This window comes from Rhinopithecus roxellana, chromosome 3, assembly GCF_007565055.1.
Source record: "Rhinopithecus roxellana isolate Shanxi Qingling chromosome 3, ASM756505v1, whole genome shotgun sequence".
Taxonomy (NCBI): Eukaryota; Metazoa; Chordata; class Mammalia; order Primates; family Cercopithecidae; genus Rhinopithecus; species Rhinopithecus roxellana.
The window spans coordinates 125,346,397-125,372,390 of record NC_044551.1 but is presented as its reverse complement, the minus strand read 5'-3'; the positions used below and the strand labels follow the sequence as shown (position 1 = coordinate 125,372,390).

Below are 25,994 nucleotides of genomic sequence, written 5' to 3'. Positions count from 1 at the left end.
GGAGGCAGAGGTTGCAGTGAGCCAGATCTTGCCACTGTACTCCAGCCTCGGCAAAATAAATAAAGCAAAAAATAAAGATACATAAAAAGTGTACGACATGACCTCCAAATGGTGGTCATTTGAAGTGGTAGCACTATAGTGGTCCGTTTTCATGCTGCTGACAGAGACATACCCGAGACTGGGAAGAAAAAGAAGTTTATTTGGACTTACAGTTCCACAAGTCTGGGGAAGTCTCAGAATCATGGCGGAGGTGAAAGGCACATCTTACATAGAGCAGCAAGAGAAAAATGAGGAAGAAGCAAAAGCAGAAACCCCTGATAAACCCACAGATATCTTGAGACTTACTCACTATGACAAGAATAGCACGGGAAAGACTGGCCCCATTGATTCAATTACCTCCCCCTGGGTTTCTCCCACAACACATGGCAATTCTGGGAGATACAATTCAAGTTGAGATTCAGGTGGGGACACAGCCATACCATACCAAGCACCAACAGTAGAGGAACAACTGGACAATTGGCAGTGTTGGTCTTTCTCCTAAGACCGTGTCCTGGGCCAGGCGCGGTGGCTCACACCTGTAATCCCAGCACTTTGGGAGGCCGAGGTGGGCGACACCTGAAGTCAGGAGTTTGAGACCAGCCTGGCCAACATGGTGAAACCTTGTCTCTACTAAAAATACAAAAATTAGCTGGGCGTGGTGGCACATGCCTGTAATCCCAGCTACTTGGGAGGTTGAGGTACAAGAATAGCTTGAACCCCGGAGGTAGAGGTTGCAGTGAGCCAAGATCGCACCACTGCACTCCAGCCTGGGCGACAGAACAAGACTCTGTCTCAAAAAAAAAAAAAAAAAAGACTTTCTCCGACATGGAATGTTTCTAAGGGTGTTTTGACCACATATGACTTTTTTTTTCCTCTGTGTACTCACTGACTTTAGAACTTAACCCCTTCACAAAATGCTTCTGTTTTGTAGTCATAACTTTTTTATGCCATTCTCCTGCCTCAGCCTCCCGAGTAGCTGGGACTACAGGAGCCCGCCACCTTGCCTGGCTAGTTTTTTTGTATTTTTTAGTAGAGACGAGGTTTCACCGTGTTAGCCAGGATGGTCGTGATCTCCTGACCTCGTGATCCGCCCGTCTCGGCCTCCCAAAGTGCTGGGATTACAGGCTTGAGCCACCGTGTCCAGCCGATGTGACTTTTCATTTGACTCTGTTTGGAGAAGGTTAAATTTCATCAAGCAATATAGTTATTATTAGATTTTAACTGTTTGGTAAAGTTTAAAGCGCTTTGGGTGGTGTTCCAGGCATTGAGATGTGAAAGTTGCTGCCGAAGTCTATTATCTTTTGTAAAACTCACCCACTCAGCCTCCTGCCATTAATGAAAAGGTTGGGAACTGCCAAAGGTGACGGTGGAAACAACATTAGCTGGAAACTACTGCTGCTATCAAGGTTTTGTTAGAAGCCTGGATGTAGCAGCCAAAAGGTCTCCTTCCATTTACACCATAATGAAATTTTAGTTACTCGAGCAACTTTGTGCATTTATTTGCCCTTGGGGATTAACAGATGATAAAACTTATTAGGTTTTTGGTTTCTTCCCCCCCAATAAAAAAGTTGTCAAACATCTGCAGAAATACAGAGTATTTGGTATAATGAATCCTCATGGCCTCAACAGTAAGCTACATGTGGCCATTCTTGTTTTTATATCCCTAGTCCATACTTCCCCTTCCATTTTGAAGCAAATCCTAGATCTTATTTCATTCGTAAATAGATCAGATTCTTAATTTTTATATTGGCACTGTAGTGATATATTGGTTTAAACTTTATTTCTCAGCCGTCTTAGAAGTTGACCTAGAATGAGAAGACAATTCCCTATTCGGCTAAACAGAACCTTTCTGCTGTTAATATTATAACATTTCAGCTTTTAGGCAAGGAAGAAAAATAGCTCAATTGACAATTTCATTGATGAACATAAATTTTTATCATGTGAAGGATCTTTAAAAAAGCATTTGTGCTAGAGACATACCACTTTGTGTGTTTCAGCCAGTTGCATAGATTAAAATTTTTTTTTCATTTTTGATCCATAGGAATCCTATGAGGATGGTTGTGAGGATTATCCTACTCTGTCAGAATATGTTCAGGATTTTTTGAATCATCTTACAGAGCAGCCTGGCAGTTTTGAAACTGAAATTGAACAGTTTGCAGAGACCCTGAATGGTTGCGTTACAACAGATGATGCTTTGCAAGAACTTGTGGAACTCATCTATCAACAGGTATGTTGGCTTATAGCATGGAATGACCTTCAGATAGCTTCCTTGAAGCCCAAGGATAGTGGCTACTCCTTGAGGGAGACCAGATTCATGATCACCTGCCTCCACACTTAACTCTTTATAGTTTCTGGGAGTTCTAAGTCTGTCTTGTATAAAATTCCTGTAGTTAGGGATCGAAGGGCAGAGCCAGACTGGATTGCAAGTTCAACTGTGTAGTCAAGGTTCTATAGGCAGTATTCACCTGTTTGGCCAAAGCTCTATACAGGCAGTATAGTATAGAAGGTGATATGGGCACTGAAAAGGAAGACTACATAAGTGCCACCCACCCACCCAAACCCTGCCCCTTGTTTTGCAGGCTCTGAGATTAGCAGTACCAGAAAAGACTGCAATTCTTTTCCCCTATGTGTCGAATTGAATAGTAGTATTAGAGTAGGGGAGGAAAAAATTAAGAGAATTTGCTTGCCTCATAAATAAGTCTTTAAAAAAAGAAAGTCAGACCATAAAACGTCCTGTCTTGAGTCTTAACATTTCTACTTGACTTTGCTTTCTTTTAAAATTTAAGGATTTCATCTTAATTCCTTGAAAATCTAATTTAGTCAGTTGAAATTGTTTCATTATACAATATTTAGTTTTGATCCCAGCATATTGGTCATTAATATATTAACACTTTTTTTTTTTTTTTTTTGGATGTGGAGCCTTGCCCTGTCTCCCAGGCTGGAGTGCAGTGGCGCAATCTCAGCTCCCTGCAACCTCCACCTCCTGGGTTCAAGTGATTCTCCTGCCTCAGCCTCCCAGGTAGCTGAGATTACAGGTGTGCACCCCCATGCCCAGCTAATTTTTGTATTTTTGATAGAGACAGGATTCCACCATGTTGACCAGGCTGGTCTCGAACTCCTGACCTCAAGTGATCAGCTTGCCTTGGTCTCCCAAAATGATGGGATTATAGACATGAGCCACACCTGGCCTCATTAATGCTATTTTTAAAGTGAAAAATACAGTAGACAACACTGGCTTAACAAACTTTCTTAGTGTGAGACTGGTCAAAAAAAATGGGCCATGATCAGAAATGTAAACTTTAGGTTCTTTAATTCATTGCTACAAGAGCAACTCAAATTTGGAATATATGGAAGGTAGATTATAATGCAAATTAATGATTATTTTCTATCCTAATGTTTCATTTGGCCGCTTTTCCAAGTTATTCTGGATGGTTACTGGACCCCAGGACTACCTAGCCAACTGTCAGGTTTGAGGAAGTACCTGAGATGTTAGGAAGACAGAACTGCACTGTTTGTTCTCATTTCTGCTTTTTGCCGATAAATGGATTGAAAAGGAATATGAGATAAGAAAATGAAACAAATATATTTATTTCTTGTTGCCTTTCTGGCTTCCTCCACTATTCAGTTTCAGTTACTCAGTAGTCTGCATTATACTTATTCAGGGCTGAACAAAGGGTCGGTAACCTGAGATAAGCTTCAACTGTTTCTCTGATTGTCAAATATGTAGTCAATATATTTAATGTTTTAATATTCTATGATCAATGATGCATAGGTTTATCAATAGCTGCTAAGTTTCATTGAGGTAATTTATGGAAATGTACTCATAGCCACCAACAACAAGGACGTATTATAAAAGATGACAGATTAAACACACATTCAGCTTTGATATCTCCCAAACACCACTAAAATGACACTATGGGGATTTTTAGAAGGCGGAAGCACATAAGGACAGAGAAGAGGAAAAGAAAAGCACTAGTTTTGAAGACTAGAAAGCAGGTGGGTGAGTGGTACCTGACTTGGCAGATCCAAGCCAGTGGTGGTAAAGCTGAGAATCACCCTGATTTGCAGTGCAAAACCTAAGAGGTTCTAGAATAAGGATGGAATGAGGCTAAAAGGATTGCTTGAGAATCTAAAAAGTTAGACCATCTAGATCTTTTTACACTGACCAGCCAGTTTGAAATTTTGTTGTAACCCTTCTTATGAAATTAACAAAGGAGGTACTCTGTCAAAAAGAGGAATTATGCCACAGATGAAGACATGGGAACTAGGAAAAGGAACTTTACAGGAGAGACTAAGTGAGCTGTCCAGATGATGGTTTAAAGGAGATCTCAAAACAACGGCATACATAGTAGGTCTGAAGCAGCCAGGCTTCACTGGACTAGGTCAGAAGAATCCAGGAAAGACTTCCATAATAAGATGAGCACACCTGCTGTAAGATATGAGAAGAAATTTACAGACTAGTAGTTTAGGGATAAATCAATGAGAAGAATATAAAAATGTAGGAAAAACTGAGTCTAGGGAAAACAAAGTTGTGCAAAAAAAAGTAAAAGCAGTGTAATGCAAGGTTCAGCTATAAATGAAAACACAGCAAATGAATAAAATCATAACCATACTGTGATAGTAGGAAACAGTAGAGTGGGGTGAAATTAAGCAGAGTGAAAGCTAAAAGCTCATCTTCCATGATGGGAAATTATAAGTCGAGTATCCCTTATCTGAAATGCTTGGGATTTCAAGCGTTTCAGATGTTGGGTTTTTTTAGATTTAGCATATACAGTATATAATGAGACACCTCAGGGAGGGTACCTAAGTATATTACAGCTGAAGGGGGTTGACAGGGTCTTTTTTCCTTTGGGGATGCTGAATAAATTATGTGTTGTACACCTGTGTTTTGACTGACCTGTCACATGAGGTCAGGTGTGGAATTTTCCACTTTTGGCATTATGTGGGCACTCACATTTTCTGATTTTGGAGGATTTTGGATTTTTGAACTAGGGATGCTCCAGTTGCGGTAAGAAATAAAAAAGCTAAAATATCTAAACTGAAAAAGTATGTAGTGTGGAGATAACGCGGGTTAAAATATTTTTAGCTGAAGGAGTCAAAAGTGGTTGTCTTTGGGAGTAAAACTGGTGTGTAAGTAGGGATGCAGGAAACTGTTGAATGACAAGCCTTGTGGAACTTGTCTTTAAATCATGTGTTATAACATTAAAAAGAAGCTAAAGGAAAACATGTAGTGCCAATAATGAGAAAAGTGTAAGTATGAACTTTAAGTCTTGGGTACCAGCTAAACACATGTCAGGAGAAATCACTCTTTCTCCCTTAATGTGACATGTACTGGCCCCATGTGAGCAAGGAAATAATTAAAAATAAAAATTACTAAGTAGACCCAACATAGGGTCAGAGGGGCAGCAGGACATTTGTTAGATCTCGATTCTATGTTCGATTACCTTTGTGGCCAAGTCCCGTAACTTTTTCTTTTTTTCTTCTTTTTTTTTTTTAAAGACGGGGCTTTGTTTTGTCACGCAGACTAGAGTGCAGTGGCGTGACCACAGCTCACTGCAGCCTTGAACTCCTGCACTCAAGTGATCATTCCACCTCATCCTCCAGTGTAGCTGGGACTACAGTGCATGCTACCGTACCCAGCTAATTTTTAAAAATTTTTATAGAGATGGTAGTCACACTGTGTTGACTAGACTGGTCTTAAACTCATGGCCTCAAGCAATCCTCTGACCTTGGCCTTCCAGAGTACTAGGATTACAGGCATGAGCCACTGTCCCCGGCTTCTTAACCTTTTAATGTGTGTTTTCTTACCTTATATTAGATTGTGAACTATGTTCTCTACTATTCTTTAGAAATTGCTATTAAACTTGCTGAACACTGCTTCGGTTATATCACACAGTCTTTGATGTGTAGTGTTTTCTTACTTTTTTTTTTTTTCTTTTTTTAAGTAGCTTAGCTGTTTTCATTTCCTCTTTACCCAATCATTCTTGGAGTGTTAAGTGTCAGTTGCTTGTGCCAGGTACCATTAATCACCTCTTTAAAGTCTAACTGAAGCTCAGAAAGGTTTATTGATATCCAAAGTCATGAAGAAGAATGCCAGGGAATCTTGTCCTGGAGTGCCAAACACTAAAGTCTGTGCTTTCCTGCCTCAAGAAGCCCCACTGCTCAACAGTTAGGCAATATTCTCATTCATAATTGTCACTGTGCAGTTGCGGCCATGTACAGATTTTCTGCAAAAAAAAAAAATGGGTTAGCACAGGAGACATTGTCTCTTTGCTTTCTGGTAGCCTCAGGTAACAGATGGGCTTTTTCCCTTTTTTTTGGAATTATTGTGGTTCTTGCTGTAAAGTTGGGAGGGAAAGTGAACTTAATTTCCTTAAGCCTAACAATGACAAAAGGCTTGTATATATGGTCAGTTTGGGGAGTCAATTTTTTCCTCTTTAGAATGTTGCTGTTAAGTATTCGCATTAATAATGATGTACCTATGTCATATTTCTTTTCTTCTTTTTAAAAGGCCACGTCTATCCCAAATTTCTCTTATATGGGAGCTCGCCTGTGTAATTACCTGTCCCATCATCTGACAATTAGCCCACAGAGTGGCAACTTCCGCCAATTGCTACTTCAAAGGTCAGTGTAAATGTGAAATTAAAGGAAAACTACTAACTATACTAGACTTTAACCATTCCTCAGACCATATATTATAGAAAGCTGCAGGAAAGAATAGGGCAGCCCATTCTTATGTGCATTATATTTGAAGTTTATAGTTCAATACACCAGTCTTTTTTCTGTAATGGTCTGTGAATTTGATTTTATGTTTAGAAAGGCCTTCCTTTTTCAAGATCTTAAAAATAAACACCTATGTAATTCTTATTACTGTGGTAGCTTTGGTTTGAATAAGGATTTAATTTTATTTAGATTAGAATAAAAGTGAATAATCCATTTTTCCTTGTTGATTTGAACTGCCACTTTTATCACACTGCATTATTTGGGTTTTGATTCTGGATTTTCATTCCATTTATCACTTATTCTGTTCCTTTTTATTACCATACAATCGCTATTAAAAAGCTTTTCTTTTTTTTTTTTTTTTTTTTTTTTTTTTTTTGACACAGAGTCTCACTTTGTCTCTCAGCCTGGAGTGCAGTGGCACAATCTCGGCTCACTACAACCTCTGCCTCCCGGGTTCAAGTGATTATTGTGCCCCATCCTACCCAGTAGCTGGGGCTACAGGCACCCACCACCATGCCCAGCTAATTTTTGTATTTTTAGTAGAGATGGGATTTCACCATGTTGGTCAGGCTGGTCTCAAACTCCTGACCTCAGGTGATCCACCCGCCTTGTCCTTCCCAAGTACTGGGATTACAGATGTGAGCCACCCCACCCTGCCAAAAGCTATAATTTTTAAAAACATCTTAGGGTAATTAGTGTTTTGTTCATTTTGTGGAATTTCTCTCCCCCCCCCCCGCCGAGACCGAGTCATGCTCTGTCACCCAGGCTGGAGTGCAGTGGCTCAATCTTGGCTCACTGCAACCTCTACCTCTGAGACTCAAGCGATTCTCGTGCCTCGGCCTCCCAAGTAGCTAGGATGATAAGTGCGTACCACCATGCCCAGCTAATTTTTGTATTTTTAGTAGAGATGGGGTTCACCATGTTGGCCAGGCTGGTCTCGAACTCCTGACCTCAAGTACTCATCCACCTCAGCCTCTCAAAGTGCTGGGATTACAGGCATGAGCCACCATGCCCAGCCTGTCGAATATTCTTTGCTATGCTTGTTTCGTCCAATGAACTTTAGAATCAGTGTTTGAAATTACACAAGTCTTGTTAGTATATGTTAGATATTTTGGAGATAATACTCAATTTATAAGCTAATTTAGGGAAAACTAGTTTTCTTATAATTTGATGTCTTCAATAACAAGGTTATCTTCAAATTTATTAGAGTTTGTCCATTCGTTTTTTTAAGTTACTTTTAATGGTTGCAAAGCATTCCATTGTGTGGTTAAACTGCACTGGAACAGAATAAAGATTCTAGAAGTAGACCCCAGAGACCTTTGAAACTTCAAGCTGTTGATAAAAAGATAAATTGTGCTGGTAGCATAACTGGATAGTCCTTTGGGAAAAAAAGATGAGTTCCTGTGTCACTCTCTGTGCTAAAATCCTAAATATGTCAGAGACTTAAAGTGAAATGATAAGCCGGGTGCAGTGGCTCACGCCTGTAATCCCAGCACTTTGGGAGGCTGAGGCGGGTGGATCACAAGATCAGGAGATTGAGGCCATCCAGGCTAACATGGTGAAACCCCGTCTCTACTAAAAATACAAAAAAAAAACCCAAAAAACTAAAAATACAAAAAAATGTATATATATTAGCTGGGTGTGGTGGCGGGCACCTGTGGCCCAGCTACACGAGAGACTGAGGCAGGACAAAGGCGTGAACTTGGGAGGCAGAGCTTGCAGTGAGCCAAGATGGCGCCACTGCACTCCAGCCTGGGCGACAGAGCCAGACTCCGTCTCAAAAATAATAATAATAATAATAATAATAATAATAATAAAAATACTTTGAATGGCCCAAAACAGTTTCAAAAAATACAAATGACAAAGTTATAAAAAGATATCTAACCATACTTATAATTAAAGAAACACAAATTGTAGCTTCTGTAAAGATTCAAAGTGGATACTTGTAGGCGGTGGGACACCAGGAATGCTCACTCATGTTTTTCAGTGCTTCTCACCCCCCGCTGTGCCTTAACGTTACCTGGATACTTAAAGCCGAGATCCTGTCTGAACCCTTTGAAATTCTGGTGTAATTAGATGATGTGGAGCTAGGGCATGGTTTTTTTTTTTTTTTTTTTTTTTTTGAGACGGAGTCTCGCTCTCGCCCGGGCTGGAGTGCCAGATCTCAGCTCACTGCAAACTCTGCCTCCCGGGTTTACGCCATTCTCCTGCCTCAGCCTCCGGAGTAGCTGGGACTACAGGCGCCCGCCACCTCGCCCGGCTAGTTTTTTGTATTTTTTAGTAGAGACGGGGTTTCACCGTGTTAGCCAGGATGGTCTCGATCTCCTGACCTCGTGATCCGCCCGTCTCGGCCTCCCAAAGTGCTGGGATTACAGGCTTGAGCCACCGCGCCCGGCCTAGGGCATGGTTTTTTAAAGCTTCCCAAGTGATTCTACTGTATAGCTATGATTGAGACCCACTCTTCTATTCTCGTTGACTGTTAACCACCATATGTGCTTCTGTAGTACTGTAATCCTGTCAAAGATAATAATGTAAAGAAAGCAGAGCATAGTTCTGCTACCTCTTTAAAAAATATATACGTACTTTGAAAAAGATGGAATGGAAGTTACCTTCACAGCAGTTATCTCTTGTTTTTAGTGATATTACAGGTGACTTTGTTCTTTATACTTTTTCTGTTTTAACCTTTCCAAAATAAACATACGTTGCTTTTATAATTGAAAATCTTTAGCTTAAAACGTTTGACTTTTCACCTAGTCAATTATGTAGGTATTTATGTTTGCATGTACATAATCGTTTCCTAACATACAATGTCATAGCATTTTATGAAAAAAGTTATTTCATCAACTCTTGCCAACAAAGTTGTAACAGAAAGAAAAGCAGCCAACAGGTGTTTTTACATAACTGATTTGGCATTAATTAACAGATCTCTTCCATTATTAACCAGAATGTACTACCTATAAATATCCCAACTTTTTTCTGATGAGGAATTTAATATGTACAAGGTAACAAATATCTTACCACTTTTGACTCAAACAGAAGATGTTGCTCAGTTAATATACCTTGTAAACATTGGAATTGGCCACATAAGCACAGTAAGCTGTGCTGGGGTTTTGTGGTTGACAAACTGACCCAGAGTCAATTACTGAACAAGAGGTAGTTTATGTTTTCTTTATTAAAAATTTTTTACAAAGTCAGCCTAAACTGGCTGCATGGAAACCATTCAGTACCCATAGCTTTTCCCTTTGTCTTTAAAAGGAAAACTGTCAAAACCAGTTTTATAAAACAAGTTACTTTCCCAGAGTTTTCTCACCTTATCAATAAAGATTAAAAATACTTAATAACAAAATGATAAACTTTTACAGTCCATTTTTAAAATCTATTTTAGTAACAATATCTGACACCATAATTCACTTATGAAGGCAGTGACAGGGTTATTGTGCCTAGTTACCTTATAGGAACTATGACTGACAATAAGCTCCAAGAAGAGGATTTCTTCTTTTTGTCATCTGTGTGAAGCAAATGGGTCAAGTTAGGGGCAAACAGAACAAAGAAAAATCAGTTATTTGAAGCTGTCAGTCTCATTGGAAATAGAGAACAAGTCCGGTGCTTTCTAATTTTGGTTTTTGTTTTTGTTTTTTGAGGCGGAGTCTCGCTCTGTCGCCCGGACTGGAGTGCAGTGGCCAGATCTCAGCTCACTGCAAGCTCCGCCTCCCGGGTTTACGCCATTCTCCTGCCTCAGCCTCCCGAGTAGCTGGGGACTACAGGCGCCCGCCACCTCGCCCGTCTAGTTTTTGTATTTTTTAGTAGAGACAGGGTTTCACCGTGTTAGCCAGGATGGTCTCGATCTCCTGACCTCGCGATCCGCCCGTCTCGGCCTCCCAAAGTGCTGGGATCACAGGCTTGAGCCACCGCGCCCGGCCTCTAATTTTGGTTTTAATAGGGGAATTTTTTCCTCACATGAATACTTCTCTGATACGTATAATAGAAATTACAAGAATAATGGACTTAATTCATTTTATTTTCAGTTGGAGGCTGTGTGCATGTGTGTGTGTGTGTGTGTGTCTGTATTTAAAGATCCTTTTCAAAGTTGTAGTGTAAAAAAAATTTACAGAGACATGTAAAATCAGTGCTTTCTTAGTAAAAAACCTGTAAGACAAATAAGGTGAGGCTCCCTCTCCTCTCTTTGGTGCTGCCAGTATGCTGTGAATCTGATTATACCTGTGTTGCTTAAACATATTACAAATTTGATAAAAATAGTTGAAAATAAAACTATCAGTTTTTTCAAACTGGGAGTCTTAGTACAAAAAGATGGTGTGTAATCTAGCCTCTTCAATAAGCAGGAACAGTTTCTTTATTGTAGAAAGAGCATTGGGACATTGTCCTTGCCTCTTGCTGTGGACAACCAAACTGACAAATGGTTATCTTGTTTGACTATTTAAAAAGCAAAGCAATGTGAGATTATAAAAGATATGTCTTTAATTAGATGTCGCACTGAATATGAAGTTAAAGATCAAGCTGCAAAAGGGGATGAAGTTACTCGAAAACGATTTCATGCATTTGTACTCTTTCTGGGAGAACTTTATCTTAACCTGGAGGTGAGAAGTTTTTCTTTTGTTAAGTACTAACAAGGCCTGAGAACATAAGTTGATCTCAATGAGGAATTTGTGTTCATATTGTACCTTTACAACATGAAGAGTGAAATGAAGGAGGAAAGAAAACATGTTTCAGCACCTACGTTTACTGGACCGTCTGTCCATAACATTTGCTCATGGGCAGGATGTTGGGAAATAATTACTGAGGTAAAAGTCTGCATACTTTAGGAAGCTGTGGTTTACATGCAAATTTAAGTTCTTGAGATATCAACAGTAATACCTTTTTGAATTCTTGCATCTTATATGTTAATACGTTTAGTATGTTGACTTTTAGATGGTGGTTCAAAGCAATTTACTCTGCAGAACTCTGAGTGAAAAGAGAGACTAGAGTCTCTAGGCTTTTCACTCTAATTCACCCAAATAGTTTTTTTAAAAATATTTATTTTTTTAATTGACAAATTATCTTTATGGTACATAACACTTTGATATATGTATACGTTGTAGAATGGCTAAATCAAGCTATTTAACATGTATTTACATTTTTTGTGTGTTAAGAACACTTAAAATTTTTAGCAGTTTTCATGTATACAATATATTGTTAACTATAGTCATCATGGATGTACAAGAGATCTCTTGAACTTATTCCCCCTAACTGAAATTTTGTTTCCTTTGACCAACATCTCCCCAATCCCCCAACCCCTAAGAATAGTTATTTTTTGTCCTATTTTATATATTAATCCTCCACATAAAAATGCATTTGTGCAAAGTCTACAGCTAAACATATTTATAAATTTGGGTGGTATACTTAAGTATGTGCTTGTTAGTAGGCAATAGAAGTGCTGCATTCAGCACAGCATTATTACTGTGTAATGGATTTGCCTGAATTCTTTTTTTTTTGGCGGGGACAGAGTCTCGCTCTGTTGCCCAGGCTGGAGTGCAGTGACATGATCTCGGCTCACTACAACCTCCGCCTCCCAGGTTCAAGTGGTTCTCCTGCTTCAGCCTTCTGAGCAGCTGGGATTACAGGCACGTAACACCACGCCTGGCTGATGTTTATATTTTTAGTAGAGTTGGGGTTTCACCATGTTGGCTAGGCTGGTCTCAAACTCCTGACCTCAGGTACTGCCCGCCTTAGCCTCCCGGAGTGCTGGGATTACAGGCATGAGCCACCACGCCCAGCTTCTGCTTGATTTTTTAAATTAGTGAATTTCAGATATAAGCTTATACCTTCTTATACTCTGATTTGAGAACCTAAGATCATAAATGCCATAATATCAGAAACATCATAAAACAATGTGAATCTATCAAATGTGCATCTCAGTCATTGTATCTAAAAGGTCTATGTCCAGTCCAGAGCCTTACTATGCCTTTTTATCACAGGTGGACTTAGTTTTTTGAAAATCTTATGCCATGTTCTTTTTCAGTCTAATTTTTGTTTAAGCCAAAATATGAACAGCAGTCTAAAATAAGAATACTGTTGAGCATTTTCTATATGGAGGTAATGATGCTAGGTCTATGGGGGATGTAAAGGTAAGGTTTAGTTCCTGCACCTAAAATTCTTCTACCCAGTGATACAAAATACATATACCACTCTGATGCAAAATAGAATATTTTAAAATATTTTAAAAGCAGAATAAAATGCTGTGTGTTCAAAAAAAAGTGGTTGTTGAACAAACTAGAGAAAGCTTTATGAAGCAGTAACATCAAAGTGGGCTTAAATTATGCTGACTCTGTGATAAATGGATATTAAATTTTACCCATAGCTTACCAGTTTTATTAGAGGTCTTAGTTACATATAAAGTAATTCTAAGTCTGTGAAGATATCAGAGTGTGTTCCGATGACTTTTGTCATTTAGCTAAAACACTTATTTTGCCAATGCCTTGTTCATTTTTGTATCTGTATTATATTTTTGGCATCATTCCTTTTGTTTTTTTCTCTCTTTTTTTTTGGTCCCAAAAGATCAAGGGAACAAATGGACAGGTTACAAGAGCAGATATTCTTCAGGTTGGTCTTCGAGAATTGCTGAATGCCCTCTTTTCTAATCCTATGGATGACAATTTAATTTGTGCAGTAAAATTATTGAAGGTAGGTTTTTTTTTTTTATTTAACTAATTTACCTCTTATGATTTAGAGGAAGGGGAGTCTGTATAGTATACAAATGAATTCAAGATTAAGTTATTACTTTAAGGTAAATACTGACATTTTACTTTTTTCCAATTATTTTGAAAAAGCAAGATATACTTATTATGTAATATATGAAGCAAGTTCAGAAGTGAAAAATGGAAGTCCTTTACACCATTTCCATGTGCAAATTCTGTCTTCTTCCCTTCTTATCTCTGTATATGTGCTCTTATTAAATAAGATCTTACTCTTTTTGGCTTTTTTTTTTTGTTTTTGCCACCTAATGAAACATCTTAAATTTTTCCATGGCACACACAATAAAAGAGGTATCTTTTATTGAATAACTTCCTAGTATTCTGTCATATGCATATGCATTGTTTATCCATTCCATAACATTTATCAGTGTTTATTGATGAATATTTGGATTATCTTCAGTTTAGCCACTGCAAGATTGCTTGTAATATTTCCTCTTGTCTTTATATGTGCAGATACTTTTGTAGGTTAAATTCTTAAACACAGATTTGGTGGGTCGATGAGCATACGTACTTTACGACAAATAATGGCTAATTTGCCTTCCAAATGCTGAACCAGAGTATAGCCCTATCAGCAGAATGAGTATATCTCTTCCTACATCCTTGTAGTGATGGATATAATCAATCTTGGTTTTTGTTTTGTCATAGATGATTCTAAGCATTTCTTCATGTTTGTTAGCCATTTGCTTATTACTTTCTATAAATTACCTGTTTAAATTCTTAACTCATTTATTTCCTGATGAAATGAGTGTTTGTGTTTTTTTTTAATTCAAAGCTTCTATGTTTGTTGCATGTTGTATATTTCAAAAAAGTGATATGTTCATTAAAATCTAATAGCCTATCTTAGTCATACAGGGAATATAAAAGTCGTTGACATAAAACCCATGATTAAAGTTCTGCTATCGTTTATTTTTTTAGTTTCCCTCAGTGAAGAGAAATATAGAGGGCGGTAGAGATCACTGAATATTAGATGGTAGAGAAGAATTAGGAATATTAAACTCGCTAAATTCATCTTGTTTAGGGAATGCTTGAACTGTTACTGATACCTTTTTAGAATTTCTGTAATACGCTATGGAATTTCTTATTTTACTGACACCTGCTTTTTTAGTTGACAGGATCAGTTTTGGAAGATGCTTGGAAGGAAAAAGGAAAGATGGATATGGAAGAAATTATTCAGAGAATTGAAAATGTTGTCCTAGATGCAAACTGCAGTAGGTAGGAAAAGAAGTAATGTAAATAGCCAGTACATCTCAATGTCTTGCTTTTTCTTTGGAGATTGTTTTTTAATTTGCTGTACTTCAGCAGGGTAGTTGATGGCTAATGGATATGCAAAAATACTTTCTTTAAAGGAATAATATTTTACCTGTACTTTCTGCTCACTAGACATTTTTGTGATAGACGTGTCAGACATTTTTGCTCAGAAGTTGAAAAAGCTAATTTTCTTACGTTAAAATATGAATTAAATGAAAAATAAAATCCAGATATTAACTGTCCAACAAATAAAAGTACTACTGTAAGTAGAGTAGGACACATAAAAATGTTGTTTGAAGGATAGCCACTGCCTTTAAGGTCCATACAGTTATAGTTACATGGAACATAATTCAAGACTGTTTTTTTAAATGAATTTATGTCATATAGGAAATGTCTAGAAAATCAAGGCCTCAGATATACATGTTAAATTAAGGAAATAAAGTTTTAGGAATTTGAGATATTTTAGGGTCTGACAGCCCTTATGGTGTATACACTAACTCATTTTCAACTTTTTTCTACAGAGATGTAAAACAGATGCTCTTGAAGCTTGTAGAACTCCGGTCAAGTAACTGGGGTAGAGTCCATGCAACTTCAACATATAGAGAAGCAACACCAGAAAATGATCCTAACTACTTTATGGTATGCCACTGTTTGTATTTTAAGTTTTGCTTATTGCTTGAATTCAGTTTTGGAAATTAGCAGATCTACATAAAGCTGTTCTCAGAATTCAGTGCCTAATAACTGTCTTCACTGGCTTTGAGTGACATGGCAACCATCAGACTGGGTAAAAAAGAGAAGAGACCTAGAATTCTCCAGTGAAAGGGTGGACTAGAGAAAGATCTATCCAGTGGCAAGAGAGATTGACGAGGCTTGGACTTGAGCACAGGGATGCCAGGAAGCAGCTTTTCCAGAGAATTCATAACCAAGGACCTGCATCTCAGACTTTTACTTTGCATGTTGTAGTAAAGAAAAATAATATAAAAATGGTTGGCCAGGCGTGGTGGCTCACGCCTATAATCCCAGCACTTTGGGAGGCCGAGGCAGGCGGATTACCTGAGGTCAGGAGTTCGAGACCAGCCTGACCAACATGGAGAAACCCCATCTCTACTAAAAATACAAAATTAGCCGGGCGTGGTGGTACCGGCCGGTAATCCCAGCTACTCGGGAGGCAGAGGCAGGAGAATTGCTTGAAGCTGGGAGGCAGAGGTGGTGGTGAGCTGAAATCATGCCATTGCACTCCAGCCCAGGCAACAAGAGCGCAACTCCATCTCAAAAGAAAAGGTTACTAGGCCAATGATGCCCCGAAGCGCCTGACATGAACAAACGAAGCAGCTGTGGAGGAATGTTCCTCCAACCCTGGTCTTGGAAATTCTTTAAAAAAAGAAATGGTGGGGTTGGAGGAAACCACAGCTAAAAATGCACTGACGCTAAATGGCAATACACAACAGAACAGTTCACTGAAAGACAATAGACAGCACTGTTAGAACCACAAGAAATTGAGATAATAGAATGGAAATCTGAAAACCATAGACTTTCTCAGTGAAATGAAAATGGCTACTAGGAAGTTAGGTTCTTTTGCTTGTTCTTGCATTATCAGGTGCAGACGAGTTGACATCAGCCATGCTTCATTATTGTACTTATAAAAATCAATTCTGAAATGATTACATATTTTTATCACTTTGATTCATCCTAGAATGAACCAACATTTTATACATCTGATGGTGTTCCTTTCACTGCAGCTGATCCAGGTATGTTGTCTCACAGTCATTCCCTCCTCCCAATTGTGTTGGTAAAGTAGTAAATTTACGGAAAACCACATCCTCACCAGCACAAAATTATAACTTTTTGATGTCTTCACATCATTCTAAAATACCAGTGTAATCGTTGGTCTAATATAGAATGCTCTTCATAGTGACCACTTGAACCATTTCAAATGAAAGTCTGATTCCACATATAATGTTTTGTCACCTTACAACAGAGGATGGGAAGGATTCTCAATTAAATGCAACTATTTTAATTTTATATTTCCTCTGACATTTTTTTATAATCTTAAATTTTCAGGTGATTAGATGTAGGGGAAAGACGGTTCTAGTTCACCGCATAGTCAGCAACATATATTAATATGGGTTAATACTTGTTGACACGAGGAATTACACATTTCATTAATACTTGGTGTGTGAGAATTAATTAAAATCGAAATCTCTGCACATTTCCTCTTCTGGAAAAGGATCATTTATAGAAAGATTGCCTTAGTTGTAATAGATGGGACTGTAGAGTGAGGAAGAGAAATTTTTCCCATTTGGTACAAACTGCAACCAGCTTATGGTTGGAATTTTTTCATTTGTTTCCACCGGATTCCAAGCATTGACTGTCCTGTGTCTCTAGCACAAAGAAGTTTCTTTAGGGCACGGAGTAGAATTAAGTTACACGTTACGGGCATGTTAAACTTCACTAAATGTTACTAAATTGTTTTCCAGCATGATTATGCCACTTAACATTCCCATCAGCAGCACATGAGGGTTCCTGCTCCTCATCTTTGGCAATACTTTTTATTAAACTTAATTTGTATCCATCAGATTGTATGAAATTCTATCTTGCTGATATTTTATTTTCCTGACAAGTTATATTGAAGTTTTCTTGTTCCCGTTGACCTTTTTGATTTCTTTCTTTGAGAATTGCCTGCTTATGCTCTTTGCTCATATTTCTGTTGGATCATTTGTCTTACTGCTTTGTAATTACTTGTGTAGTCTAGAAAAAAGTGATTCTTAGCTGAGGGTTTCGGTTACCTTCTTTCTCTTAGTATTTGTCTGTCTTTGCATTTTGTTTGTAATGTCTTGTCATGTAGAACCTTTGAGTTTTAATGTAAACAAAATTTCAGTCTTGTTTGTACTTTCTGTGGTTTAAGAAAGTTCCCTTACCACTTCTATTTGCTTCTAAAAATCATTGTTGCTTTTTATATTTAGGTCTTTAATCTACCAGTGCAATTTTTATATAGGAGGATATCATAGGAATTAAGTATCTTTTCCATTGCCTGTTGTCTCAACAATAGGTATTAAGCCATCCTTCCTTTCCTAGTTAAGCCCCCTTTGTTGTATACCATGTAACTCTTCTATAAAATTGTGTGTCTTATTCCTGTGTTTGTGTGAATCTTTTTTTCTGTTAATCTCTTTCTATGCCAATACTACACTTAGTTATTTTTACCTTACTGTGAATCTTGCTGTCTGGTAAGACAAATCTTTCCTCTTATTCTTAAAAATTACCTTGATTTATTTTGATTGTTTTTGTCTAACCTGTTTGTTTCTAGTACTGTTTGATTTACAGAAATTCAGTTTGGTTTTTCAGTTTCTTTTCAAGGAAAAGAAGTAATGTAGACAGCCAATAGATCTGTTTCTTTTTCTTAAGGGTTTTTAAATCTCCTGTACTTCATGAAAGTAAATGAAATCTTAGTTTTACATAAAAATCAAGCTGAATTTTATTTCTGCATTTTGTTCAAATAATCTTGACCTTTTCTCAGTTTCAAGTTAATTTTTCTCATTCTAAACATGCTTACTTCTGTTTTATATTTTTGTTTTATCATCTTAATTATAACCCTTGTTATTTCTGATCATCACACATAAAATTTTTGCCTTAACTGTCTTTCTTAAACTTTTAGTTGGAAATGATTTCAAACTTACAGAAAAGTTACAAAAGTAAAATTGTACAAGGAATACCTTTTACCCAGGTGTACTTTTTGTTAACAGTTATTTGCTTTATCATTTGTGCTCTTTCCACACACTTTTTTTTTCTTTTGTTTTTTAGAGACGGAGTCTCACTCTGTTACCCAGGCTGGGGTGCAGTGACGTGACCTCGGCTCACTGCAACCTCCACCTCCTGGGTTCAGGCGATTCTCCTGCCTCAGCCTCCCAAGTAGCTGGGATTCAGGTGTGCACCACCACACCTGGCTAATTTTGTATTTTTTTTTAGTAGAGACGGGGTTTCACCATGTTGGTCAGGCTGGTCATGAATTCCTGACCTTGTCCACACATTTTTTTTTCTTAAACCATTTGAAGTTTCATATTAATATGACCCTGACTGAATGCTTCAGTGCTTTGTCTTTTTTTTTTTTTCTCATGAAAAATACTATGACTTGGATTATAGGAACCTCTATCCAAAATGGTTTTACATTTGCTTCTGCCAGGAGCCACAGAGTAGGTATCACTGACTTGGACAAATTTTTTATTTTCTTGTCATAGGGGTTCTTTATGTAGGTAGTAGGAATTTGAGGTGCAGGCCCATTGTTAAAAATTCTCTGGGGAACCAATTTCTACAAAGTGCCCTGTCCCTACTCCAAACCCAGGCAGAGACGACCAAGCTTTCCTGCTGTCTCGCTTAGATAAAACAGCACTGAGATATTTTTGGGGTTTTTTTCCTGATTCTCCTTTTGTTTAAGTTACCAGCCTTTTGAGGGCCCCAGGTTTGTGCAGGTGAGGTAGGCATGGAGCATGGATTTCATCTTCCTGTTTCACATGGGGCCCAAGACCTTGCTTTCTGACTTTCTGTGGGTTTTAAAATCCAAGCCCCTTAGTTGCTGAGACGAACATCACCTGTCAGCCTCCCAGCTGCAGCAGCTGCAGTTTATGTATGGCTTTCAGTTCCTTCTTCATTTATGACCTGGTGACTTGGTTCTTCTTTTCTGTCAACTCATCCATACATTTAAAAGAATGTCTTAGCTAGTACCTGAAGCATTTGTAGCAGGAAGGTTTTATTGTTAAAACTGTCTCTAAATTGTCAAAATTGAGTATCAGCATGTCCCTAGCCCTTGAAGCTGGATTTAGAGTTTTATACAGACTGACACAGTCTTGGAAAAACATGGCTTTTACACAGTCTAATATAATTGCAAAATTTCCATTGGCTTCTGTTCATAAGAAACTAATTATAAGATAACTAGTCTTAATATATACGGATTCATTTTTTTTTTTATTCAGAGGTTAGGACTTCATAAAGAAATACTTTCCTTAAAAGGTACCCAGTAACTCTTCCTAAGACAATTGGCAGATAGCTGTGATATCACCGGTATTACTTTGGAGGATCCAATGAAGGGAAAGTTGGCAGAGCTGAAACATTTACCAGGTAGCTGCCTTCCCCATCTCTCTGGGAAGAAAGGGAAGGAAAATCCCCCATTGTCAAAACTTTTGGTAGGTTAACCTCATCTGAGCAACAGACCATTTGTTGTTACCTGCTTACTTTACCAGATAGCTTTCTTTACTTCCTTGTGGAGGAGTTCAGGGGGAGCTGGAAACCAGTAGTATTTGATTAATATCTTTCCAATGAAAGGAAAAACAGGAGTATGGAAAGACTGTTCTTTCCCAACAGTTATATAACCATTATTCTGTCTGATGGAAAGCAGCAGTAGAGAATGTAAACAGTACACATTGGCCATGAATGTACATCACCTACAATGGTTGTGATTTCCAACTTATATTTATAGTACTTTATGTAATTACTTTAAGATTTCTGAGCATGCAGGGGGGCAAAAGTCATAATATTAAAAAACATTTAGGGATGATTGGTCATCTCATGTGATTTTTTCAGCATTTAGTTTTTCTCCTATGTTGTCTTACAGATTACCAAGAGAAATACCAAGAATTACTTGAAAGAGAGGACTTTTTTCCAGATTATGAAGAAAATGGAACAGATTTATCCGGGGCTGGTGATCCGTAAGTTTTCTTTACTTACTAACTTCATGAAATTTCCGTGTCTGATTTGTAGGTGGAAATTAGACGAAGCAGCTCGTGAAAGAATGGTGTTTGGAGCCAGGCGCAGTCGCTCACGCCTGTAATCGCAACATTTTGGGAGGCTGAGGAGGGCGGATCACTTGAGGCCAGTTTAAGACCAGCCTGGCCAACATGGCGAAACCCTGTCTCTACTAAAAATACAAAAATTAGGCAGGATCACAGAATCACAGCTACTTGGGAGGCTGAGGCATGAGAATTGCTCGAACTTGGGAGGCAGAGGTTGCAGTGAGCTGAGATCTTGCCACTGCACACTCCAGCTTGGGAGACAGAGCTAGACTGTGTCTCAAAAAAAAAAAAAAAGGCATTTTGATATTTTGATTTGATAGTGCTATGTGGTAGTGGTTATGTGTTAAAAAGTTTCAGAAAATTGTATTAACTCACAGACTAGTTCTGAAAAATGTATAGTTGAGGAAAATAACCATTAAAATATAGTATGCCTAAGCATAATTTTTTAAAAATAGATTCTATTGTATCTAGACTTTAAGAAGCTCTAAAACGTACTGTAAGATCTTGGGCAACTTCTGTGTCTGCTTCTCCATCTATAAAAGAAGAATAGTAGTACCTGTCCTTGAGCCTTTTTTTTTTTTTTTTTTTTTTTTTTTTTTTTTTTTTTTTTTTTGAAAACTACATGAGAATATGTAAATACTTAGCCTTCTGGCACACAGTAGATGGCTCAAATCTTAGCTATTAAAGGATAAGAGTACAGAAAACAGATTACTATGTAAAAATGTTTAAACTGATAAGATGTTAATTATAGGACTGTTTTTACATCTGTTTCTTCACCTGCCACTCTTTAAAGATCCCTTGGCCGGGCGCGGTGGCTTAAGCCTGTAATCCCAGCACTTTGGGAGGCCGAGGCGGGCGGATCACAAGGTCAGGAGATCGAGACCCTCCTGGCTAACACGGTGAAACCCCGTCTCTACTAAAAATACAAAAAACTAGCCGGGTGTGGTGGCGGGCGCCTGTAGTCCCAGCTACTCGGAGGCTGAGGCGGGAGAATGGCGGGAACCCGGGAGGCAGAGCTTGCAGTGAGCTGAGATCTGGCCACTGCACTCCAGCCCGGGCGACAGAGCGAGACTCCGTCTCAAAAAAAAAGAAAAAAAAAGATCCCTTTAACATATTACTCAATTACCATCAGATTGCACTACATTTTCTTATAGAAGGACCAGGAACTTGTGAGGTTTAGTCCCAATTCCATTAACAAGTTGTGTATATTTGGACAAGCTACTTAGTTTCTTTTCTTCCTAAGTAGGAGATGAGAATAAATTGTATCTTGAACTTTTTTTTTTTTTTATATCTCATCTCCTATGTTGTAGATTTTTTTAAAAAATGAACCTCTTTTATTCTAGTGATTTTTTTTTTTTTTTGAGACGGAGTCTCACTCTGTAGCCCAGGCTGGAGTGCAGTGGCCGGATCTCAGCTCACTGCAAGCTCCGCCTCCCGGGTTCACGCCATTCTCCTGCCTCAACCTCCCGAGTAGCTGGGACTACAGGCGCCCGCCGCCTCGCCCAGCTAGTTTTTTGTATTTTTTAGTAGAGACGGGGTTTCACCGTGTTAGCCAGGATGGTCTCGATCTCCTGACCTCGTGATCCGCCCATCTCGGCCTCCCAAAGTGCTGGGATTACAGGCTTGAGCCACCGCGCCCAGCCTTCTAGTGATATTTTATTTATGGGTCAGTTTGAGATCTAGAAATACAATTGTTGCCATACTTCTATATCCTAGTTTAATAGAAAACAAAAAAATACAGGGATTTAAGGACCCAGGCATAACTAGGAAAGTTCCGTCTACCTGGGTATACCGCTAGAAGATAAAAGTTGTTCTTGGCATTGAACTTCAGGTTATCCTCTTAAGTTTGTTTGGTAAGCATCATATTCTCTTGCCCTAATGAGCTCATGGTTATTTAAACACATTGCCCTGTATTAGAAATGGGGAAGAAACAGAAAAGAACTCATCAGCAGTTGGTAGGATTGGCAAGATTGTTTTTTCATGCTTGTAGGTGGAAGGGATTGGATTATTGGAGGGGTGGGGAAGGTGTAGATAGAATCATGTTGTGGAGGAAAAGTGTAGAAAAGGGGGTAAGACCTGGAGTCAAATTCTGGCCCCGCCACACACTTAAAATTTTACATTGTTCATTTAACCTTCCAGAGTCTCTCTATTCTCCATCTCCAAAATGAAGATGATCGTAACGCATATCTTTTTAAGATGGCTATGGACATTCAGTAAGAATGTGTAGATTAAATCCTTCATTGTACACTTTAAATCTTTCCCCCCGTAATTAACTATGGGAAACCTTGCTTTCCACCATTTTAAACTACCTAATAGTTGGAAAAAAATCTGGAATAGATGATCTCAAAAGTAGCTTCCTATGAAAATCTGATTCCAAATCAACGGGAATGTGACTAAATTGTCATCATGGGAATAACCCAGCAGAAATCATAGCAGGAATAGCACTTTCTGTTATTAAGTAGACATAAAATATTAGTGCATCACTAGAGGTGAATGGCATATTTGAAATTATGTTCTATTAATAGTTATATTCTAATTGTTTATTGGTAAGGTACATTTATTAATATCAATCTTGAGCCCCAAGTTTATATGTCAAGCCTTTGATTAACTTTCAAGTTATAGAATTTAACTTATGTCTGAAAGTATATATATGCTTTACTGTAATTTCAGATACAAGGGACTCAGAATCTGTAAATTTTTACCTATCAAATTAAGCATTTGGTTGTCCGAAGACTGCTATTAATGTAATTCTAAAGTTAGGCTTGTGTTCTATTATAACTCAGTCTAGGAAAGTTGTATTACATTCTTTTCTTCATGATTTAGCATCTTATTTTCTGAATTGAAAAACCTTACACTCTTATGAATCATCTTTGCTTTTACAGATACTTGGATGATATTGATGATGAGATGGACCCAGAGATAGAAGAAGCTTATGAAAAGTTTTGTTTGGAATCAGAGCGTAAGCGAAAACAGTAAAGTTAAATTTCAGCATATCAGTTTTATAAAGCAGTTTAGGTATGGTGATTTAGCAGAACACAGGAGAGCAAGAAAATGTGTAACACCTATACCAAATTAAGGATGTTGAGTTATGTTACTAACGTATGCAACTTTAATTTTGTTTAACACTATCTGCCAAAATAAACTTTATTCCCTATAACTTAAAATGTGTATATATATATAATAGTTTATTATGTACAGTTAATTCTACTGTTTTGGCTGCAATAAAATCGATTTTGAAATAAATGAAATGTTGAAAATTTTGCTAGTTGGTTAGATGCTTATCCTTTAAATTCTACTTTTCTTGAGGGGAAAAAGTCTTCGTCTGGAAATACATATTACTGCAAAAATGTAGCATCCTTTTTTAGGTAGGAGTATTATGGCTTTCATTTTAGTTTTTACGTTTAGTGTCCCAATGAATTGAATTTCCAATATGAATCATAATCTTGAAAATCTTTAGCACTAAAGTCTTGGAATATATCAACAACTGACTTACATATGCAGATGCTATTTGATACCAGGGGCTTTTTAAATGTCATGGGGCGGGGTGGGGGAAAAACCCTAACTTGGTGAACTCCCAACTAAACAACCAAGACTTCACTGAAGATTTATTCCAATTCTAGAATTGTTCTTTTTTTTTTTTTTCCAACTGACTAACTTCATTACTTTAAAGCCTAGAACATTATTCTGCTTTATTTATATGGCTTTCTCACTTTTATTTTGTAGCATGGGTTGCATCAACTTTTTACTAGAGAATTTTACTAGATATTTGTCATTCAAGTTTTCATCTGCTTTATAATTGATACACCTTGAGGGTCACTTTTCTAATACTTTTACTATAATGTGGTACCACCTCAGCCCTAATAAATAATATTTTTACCTAATGTCAGCTCTTTTTCCAGCTAACTAAAAACTATGTATAAAAGGATTGCTTGTAAATATGCATGTAAATAGTTCTGTTAATAACGCACTGTTTTACATTTGGTACATCTGTGTCTGCTAATACAGTTAGCTTTCTCACTTTTCTGCTTGTTTGTTCAGTCTGAATTAAAATTAGACTTTGAAAATAAAGCTTAAATAGTTCTGTTTCCTCTAAATTTTGAAGTAGCATCTGGTATTTTAAATAATTTGCTTTTGAACTTGTTTATATGACATAATGAATTTACTTAATGGTTTGAAATCAAATCAGAAGATATTTTATTCATTCTCTGAATAAGAATTCATTAACAAGTCTACCTTGAAAAACTAGCAAATATAAGACATTAAAACTTTAAAATTCCTTCTGTAAAGGAAATATGTATGTAATTGTGGTTTTCGGAAGTTGTAGTAATAAATATTTTTTTCAAAATGGCTCCTGTAACATGGCAGCTATTAACATAATCTGCAGTTCTCTAAAGATAGCACTGACTCTAATATTGGAGGGAGAGGACGTGTAGAGAAGGGGTGGTACCTTAGACCAGGGACAAGGAATGCTAACTGCATATACTTGAAACTTCTAGCAGCTGCTCTGTGAGTCACCATCCAGTATTTGCTCTACTCACAGTAGCTACCAACAAGATCAATATCTGTTCCCGGTATTACTCACGCTTAATTTTTAAAAAAGCACAGAAACCTAGCGTCTTAAAACAATCGTTTTATTATGCTCATGGACTTACATGGTTCAGGAACTTGGAGAGAGTACAATGGGGATGGCTTTTCTCTATTCTATGATGTCTGAAGGCCTAGGCAAGGAAAACTAAGGGCTGAGGGTAATTTGAACATCTGAGAGCTATAATCATCTGGATTCATGGTACTGAGATGACTTAAAGCCAAGACTAGATTGGAATGGTTCACCAGAACTGTCTACACTTGTCCATGTAGCTTGGACTTCTAACAGCATGTTGCCTGGATTCTGAAGGGCCATTTCAAAAGACCCAGAAAGCAGCTGCATTTGGAAGTTATACGGCATTAGTTTCATTATATTCTCTTGGTCCTAAGGGACTCACTAAAACCATATCAGATAAGAGGCCATCAAGGAGCATGTGGCCATATTTTAAAACTGATGGCTTGAGCCTGGTGGTCTTTGGTTGACCAGACTTTGCATAATTGACTACAACAGTACATAATGAAGAGTTGCCCCCGTCCAAAATTTTTGGGCTTTAGAATTGTCATGCCTTAAACAGAAACGTGTCAGTAAGTCTTGAGGAAAGATCATTTTTCAATGAGCAAGGACACAGAGCTGCTAGTAAATATAATTTTGTGTCTGGCAACAAAACGCAAATATTGGTCTTAACCTAGAAGTCATGTCATCAACTCTGACCCTCTGTCTTTATGTTGTTAATGCTCTCCAGCCATAGACTACCAGGAACACACCTGTACCTGAACATGTTGAGCTTATTGGGTTTTGTTTTTGTTTGCTTTTTGTTTGTTTGTTTTTTGAGGCAGAGTATTGTTCTTGTTGCCCAGGCTGGAGTGCAGT

The 25,994-nt window shown here is 37.8% G+C and overlaps 1 protein-coding gene across 4 annotated transcripts in view; it reads left to right on the top strand.

Annotated features, from left to right (window-relative positions):
• The window catches only part of PAIP1 (poly(A) binding protein interacting protein 1), a 32,473-nt gene extending 7,866 nt beyond the window's left edge, over positions 1–24,607 (top strand). For all 4 annotated transcript variants that reach the window (XM_010363141.2, XM_010363140.2, XM_010363139.2 and 1 more), the window contains exons 3-11: positions 2,081–2,266; positions 6,551–6,663; positions 11,246–11,357; positions 13,315–13,440; positions 14,617–14,723; positions 15,281–15,398; positions 16,453–16,507; positions 20,362–20,455; positions 23,422–24,607. In XM_010363141.2, coding sequence (XP_010361443.1) covers positions 2,081–2,266; positions 6,551–6,663; positions 11,246–11,357; positions 13,315–13,440; positions 14,617–14,723; positions 15,281–15,398; positions 16,453–16,507; positions 20,362–20,455; positions 23,422–23,515 — 1,005 coding nt within the window. In that variant the 3' untranslated portion in view covers positions 23,516–24,607. The remainder of the gene's footprint in view (positions 1–2,080; positions 2,267–6,550; positions 6,664–11,245; positions 11,358–13,314; positions 13,441–14,616; positions 14,724–15,280; positions 15,399–16,452; positions 16,508–20,361; positions 20,456–23,421) is intronic.
• The last annotated feature ends 1,387 nt before the right edge of the window (positions 24,608–25,994 follow it).